Genomic DNA, 6564 nt, shown 5'->3' with positions numbered 1-6564 from the left:
CTTCCTCCATTTTGTATCGACATTCTTCATGTACAAGTAGCTGAAAACCTTCCTAGCCCAACGCTCTTCCCCCATTTCTCTCAATCGCTTCTCAAATTTTATCTTGCTGCTAGCTTCCCTGCCCTCAAATGATGTCCATCCCATATCACCTTGTACTCCCTGATTTGATGTATTCCCGTGAGCTCCTAAAGCAAGCCTACCTATTCCACGTTGCTTAATTTCTAATCTTGCTTGAACTTCTGATCTCATGCACAAGACCGCATTGCTGAACGTCAGCCCAGGAACCATGACCCCTTTCCATATTCCTCTCACAACATCATACCTATTGTAATTCCACAGTGCCCTATTTTTCATGACTGCTGCATTCCTGTTACCTTTAGTCGTCACGTATATTTCGTGTTCGCTCAGATACTCGGTCCCATTGCTTATCCATACGCCCAGATATTTGTATTTATCTGTTATCTCTAGCGTGACCTCCTGTATTCTAAGCTCACTACCTTCGTTGTCATTGAAAATCATGACTGCTGATTTTTCCCTACTGAATCTAAAATCTAACCTATCTCACTCATTACCGCAGATGTCCATGAATCTCTGCAAATCTTCTTTGTTGTTGGCCATTAGCTCTATATCACCTGAGTACATTAATGCTGGTAGTGCCTGATCAATAAGTTTTCCTTGTTTGACTAAAGAGAGGTTGAAGCCCAGTCCACTTCCCTCTAATTTTGCCTCTAATCCTTGTAGGTACATCATGAATAATAAGGGTGACAGGGGGCACCCCTGCCTATAAGCCCCCGTTTTACCTCTGCAGGCTTGGATACCTGTTTTTCCCACTTTATAACTACCTTGTTACCTTTATAGACACCCTTTAAAAGATTAGTGACTACATGTTCCACGCCTAGTGTGTCCAGTATTCCCCACAATTCCTCTTGAACCACGCTATCGTACGCTCCCTTGATATCCAAAAATCCTAGCCACAGGGGCCTGTGTTCTTTTTCTGCTATTTCGATGCACTGCGTCAGTGAGAACAGATTGTCTTCCAACCTCCTGTGTTTCCGAAACCCATTCTGCAGTTTCCCCAGCACTCCCTCATCCTCTATCTATGCCTGCAGTCTTTCCTTTATAATCTGCATCGCCAGCCTGTAGACCACTGATGTCACTGTTATAGGACGGTAGTTGTTTATGTCAGCTTTGTCCCCCTTTCCTTTATAGATCATGCTCATCCTGCTAAGTTTCCATCCATAGGGAACTTCACCATCAATTGTTACTGTACTCACTGCCTCTCTCAAAGCCTGCTTAGACTTCGGACCTAATGTTTTTATCAGCCTAATTGGAATGCCATCTGGGCCTGTTGATGTACTACTAGGAACCCTTTTCTCAGCCCTTTCCCACTCTTGTTGTGAAAATGGAGCCATTGCACCACTTGATTCGTCTTTGTCTATTGCGGTGCATAAAGTACTTCTTTGTTGAAATTTTTCTGTCACCCTTGTTCTTATATATTCAATAGCTTCGTCCCCTTCTAGCCTAGCACCTTGGGCTGTAGTTATAAAGTTCTGCTCTAGGCTCGTCTCATTTCTTAGGGAGTTTAGATGGTTCCAAAATTTCGCAGCTGCCTTTCTATCTTTTTTATGTACTTCTGCCAGCCACTGAGCTCCCTTCCTTCTAATCTTTTCATTGATCAGAAGGGATGCATCCCTTCTACAGCTTAGAAAGGTTGCCCATTTTCTTTCCACATCATCTGTCGGTTCACCCCGCTGCTTAGCATGTCTGTGTTCCCTAGAGGCTTCCTGGCGTTTTGCTATGGCTCTCTTAACTTCCTCATCCCACCAACTTTTGGGTTTGTGTCTTCTTTTCCGGGGTGACTTGTCACGCGTCTTAGCAAGCTCTATCTCAAAGAGTCTAATTAGTTTTGCTGACACGCAGCGCCACCTGTCGACGCAGTTTTGAGTAGTGCAAAATCCAACTCGCTTGCAAAGTTTGTTGGGCAACCAGGTGCAACTACAGCGTAAAAAACAGCGATTGAGCTGAATATTGGGTATATTTGAGCATTGAACTCCTGGATTGGAAAAAGAGCTACGAGTTTTTCTCCACAAGTCAGGCGCGTCACCAAACCACCGTAAAGTGCTTGCTGGTTCACCCGCCAGAACGACTGCGAAAAAAAGAGCAGACGCAACAGCTCCGTGCTCTACGAAAAAAGACCCCAGCCGACGCTACAGTTGCGTTGTGAATGGCTACGAACGTTAAGGACATCGTTTTACTGCTTTCCGCAGCTTTTGCAAAGCAGATCAGTGAGGGTACTGGATATGGGCTGTTGTGTTGGGTAAGCGAATCACTCGCGTTGTCTACAAGCGTTCGCGTGGGAAAGTGTGATAATGTAGGTCTCCTGTTACTGTTTTGAGTAGCTTTGATATCAAGGGGAACCGTAGTAACTTTGATTATGAAGCTCAACAGAAGCTTATGAAGCTGGCCATGGTGCGCACCGTGCAACAGTAGACAGGTGACGCACACGACAAACATTGCACACCCAATAACCTTCAGGTTATCGTGACTGCCGTTAACCTGAAGCTCCACAGCTTTACGCCTGAGGGCTTTCAAGGGTATAAGCTCCGGCTTTATCTATGAAAAGCAAACATGCACGTCATACAGGTAAATCTCAATATGGCCGTGACCACAATAAGTTTTTTTTCCTTGCCGTTGGGCTCAGCGATTGCCGGTGCTATATCGGACGCCTCGGTTTTGTCGTTGTGCACCGAAAAAGTTTACACTCATGCATACCCATTCGCAGTATATGCAAACGGATGACAACCATCAACAAATCGTTCTAGCATGCCTAATAAAACAGTTTAATGCACAGGAAGCGATATATTCATGGAGAATGCAGCTGCAATGGCGAAAATTGCCAGGGCTATTTGTGCCGAATAAAGTTAACTTTGTACCACTGATTGTGAGATAGATTGCTCGTGTATGCACTTCATTGTCTTGGCATCAAGTGGATGCCCAAGATCAACGCAATTATGTGTTACAGAACGCACGTAGGAGTGCTTGCTTGTAACTCGTTGTCATGCGATGCTCGCTTTCACCTAAAGTACCAGTTGCAGTTTGTTTTGATAAACTTCGTACTTTTCTGAAGCGAGCTTGGATTTAAGGAAGAAGTTTGCCAGGTCCTTGATTTTCAGCAAACCGCACCACAAGACCAACGAAAGAGGAGGGCCTATGCACGTTCGCTTGCAGACGGCCCTCTGTGCACTACCCAATTATGGCCGGCGCGGCAATGGGGGCGCTGGTGGCGGCGTTTTTCGCAGCGCCGCCTGGGCAGAGTCTGACGTTTATATCGGCTTCGCCTACTCATACACAGCAGTGGGGGGTGCAGACCTAGTGCATGTCCTCACTCCCTCCTATATCAAAATTATTTTTGCCATGGCATAGAGATCGAAAACATAAAGACAATTTGTGGTCGCCCCGAAGCCACAGTGTACCCTTTCGTCCCCCCCCCCCCCCAATCATTTCTGCCTACATCACATGTAGATAGCCTGCCATTGCTGTAAAAAGCACCGTTCACACGTTAGAGCGTGTAAGATAAAGTAGCCACTTCGGATGCTTTTCGTCGGTGAGCCTTCATAGCAAATGCATAAAGGACACTGTAAAGTTTCAATTTTCAGTTTTGAGTAAATGTGAAGGAAAGATATGATGTACCAAAAGCCAGCCCAAGTTGTTGTTCTAGTACAGTTATGAGTATATTTAGCGATCGACGTTTCGGGGTCACTGTGGGACTGCGTCAAGTTGGGCGACCACCTTGGAGACGTTCACAGCCATATCGAATGATGGTATAATACGTAAAGCGTGGTTGATGGCTGCCAATCATTGCCATTAGCGGTGGTACTTACATGAACTACTCGGTCCGGGGTGTATGGGTGAGTGTCAAACCATGTGAACTGTGTAGCGAGTATGGGCGGTATGAATGCTCACTAATTACGAAGGTATCAGACAAAGTGATCAGAAACCGCACCGGCAAATTAGGCAGGTTTGCGTTGTGCGCGTTCTGCCTGAAGGATGCGTGGCGAGTACTATGCTAATGCATAAGATGACGAAGTGTAACGTAGTGGGCACTTAAGGACTAATTGCAGTAGGCATTGCGGGATAATAGAAAAACATGGATCAAGCTGTCGGAAATAACATACAAAGTGATATGATTCTCAAGTTTCTCAGTTTATCACAAAGGTTGGAAAAGTCAGCCTTAAAAAAACAGCCATCTACTCACCAAACATGCACAGAATAATGCACTCACATAATCTTTGGGTGAGATGAAGAGTACCATGTTTGACCATAGGAAAAAAAAACAATTGCAGTCTGCGTAACTTAAATGGAAAAGGCAGGTAATCAGGAACTCGGGCATTCTTGAAGTGATGCCCACTCGGTGCTCAGTAGATTCTTCAGACTGTCGTGGTGAATCACCATGCCTGCTTTGATGTCGCTGAGAGAGGCACATCCTAAATATGGCAGACGAAACGGAAAACCAGTAAGTCACTAACAACGCCCGTCAAGGCGGGGTCTCTTATGAAAGAGCGGCACAACTGTTGCATGTCCCTAGTTGTTCATGTGAATATTTTGCCGTTTTTGTACTTACGCAAGAGAATTTCGCTGTAAAATGCCTCACTTCGTAATACCGCACGTCCAAAAATTAAATAATAGTGCCGTCTTTTTGCTTATCGGCAATCTGCAGTCCACTAGGCAGCATTAGGTGGCCCATGGCTTTATATCAGAGCCCTTTTTCTCTCCTTTTGTCCCTTATCTGTAGGCCGAGACAGAAGTTTTTACCTCAAAGAAGGCCGCCGCTTCTAACTTGTTTAGAAATTGCAACGTGACGTGCGCTGAAAACAAGCATCCTTTCTATATTTATATTGCAATTTTCAGCATTTTTGTCACTATGCCTACTTTTTGCTCTTTTCCTGCAAAGCTCCCCCTTCCCGCTTTGTTGTGTGACTCCTGCCGTTTCGGCTCCATGCAACTTGGTATTTCGCCTCAAAAGGTTGTTGGTCCCTGGTCTATACGCAAAGAGCATCTGTACATATGGAGTCGGATTATCTATATGAGCACTGAGCTGACCGGTTCATCTGCAGTTGTCTGAAGAAATAAGAAAAGGCGGAGGCCGTAACGATAAGTAACATAGCCAAATTGCATGCTAGGTCCTTGTGCTGTAATTAAAGCACCAGTGAAAGCTTACGGCTAACGTGAGGTACCAGTCACGGGCAATAAAGACGGCTGAAAGCATGCGATTTGCCACTCTATACAAGTGTGACTGCGTCTGTGCATTTCATGTAAGGTTTAAACAGAGAAAATATCGTTGCTTACTTTGCACTGGGGAGTATTACCTCATAATCAATCACACGTCAGAGTTGGTTACGTTTGCATACCACTACCTTGTGATTACTTATGAGTACCACTGCGTAGGGCTTTCTGTTGACGTTTTTACTTAAACAACCTCATGTATTCCAGTATCACGATACGACAAATAGGCTTTATTCGAGGAGGAGTTGTTTGGAAAGAGATTCAACTTTTGTATGTTACTCTGGGTAAGTGATTCGCGAATACGAAGTAAGCAGCGTTATGATTTGTATTATAACTAAAATCACCGTGTCTGGGTAACCGAAAAGGGAACGAAACAGCTCACCATGTCATTGTCGGTGAAAGTATTTAGTTTCTGGGCATGAATAATGTGCGCTAATTGCAGGTATTGACTATTTGGTGAGATATTCTAAGAGGTCTGGCAAGAACGAGCTTCATAAAGGGAAATCGCCAGGTATTTTACCTACCACTTAAAATGTGACAGTAGCTGGCGTCAGTTCAAAGTAAAAATGTACATAAACATCAACGGTAATAAACCAGGGATAACTTGCCCATTAGTGCGAGCGCTCGCTCAAGTTCAGTTTTGAAGATATCCAGCACTTTCTTGACTCCTTCTTCACCCTGGGGAAAAGCAAAAGCGGCGGTGAATGAAGAAGCTTGAGAAGTTTCGTATAGCTGCAGATTGCTGGGGAGTGAAAGGAATTCAATGCAGAGATTGAAATCATGTAACGGGAGGACGAGAGCGATGATGACAGGCAGGAAGGCGAGGTTGACATACTCTGCGATCTGGGCTTCATTTTGTCCGCCACTGAGTTCATTGGGCGTCTGTCCAGTAACGTTATTCTCCCCGTAACATAACGATCACCTCATTGATCTGAATGCGTCGAAGCATTGACATGAAGATAGGTAAAGGAATGCATATATCTTTAACTGAATCAATCGCTAAATGGAAATTTCCCTCACGCAATGAACTCACCTATGCGCGTAGCTCTTAAGGTTATTGCAAAGGCTCACATGATTTGTTTAGTCAACGTTATCGTGATATTGTTTTTCTTTAAGTCGCCCCTGAAATGTGATGCTGGTGTCTCCAGTTTGTTATAATTTTTAAAACTGCACAAAGGATACTAAATGGCTTGTTAACTTGTGAACGCAACCATAAGTTTCCTCATACCGGAACAATATATGCTGTTTTTTTACAAAATGTCATTAGTAGTGAGCGAAAAA

General features: G+C 44.4%; 1 protein-coding gene across 1 annotated transcript in view; it reads right to left on the bottom strand.

The window, feature by feature from the left end:
* Positions 1–4374: 4374 nt before the first annotated feature.
* LOC119187728 (uncharacterized) overlaps positions 4375–6564 on the bottom strand; it is a 38619-nt gene continuing 36429 nt past the window's right edge. The window contains exons 7-8 of the mRNA XM_075888057.1: positions 5892–5961; positions 4375–4484 (exon numbers count right to left, since the gene is read on the bottom strand). Of these exons, the coding sequence (XP_075744172.1) occupies positions 4375–4484; positions 5892–5961 (180 nt within the window). The remainder of the gene's footprint in view (positions 4485–5891; positions 5962–6564) is intronic.

The sequence above is a fragment of the Rhipicephalus microplus genome, chromosome 3, assembly GCF_043290135.1.
Source record: "Rhipicephalus microplus isolate Deutch F79 chromosome 3, USDA_Rmic, whole genome shotgun sequence".
NCBI classification, from domain to species: Eukaryota; Metazoa; Arthropoda; class Arachnida; order Ixodida; family Ixodidae; genus Rhipicephalus; species Rhipicephalus microplus.
The sequence above is the reverse complement of the archived record's forward strand: the minus strand, read 5'-3'. Positions and strand labels throughout refer to the sequence as shown.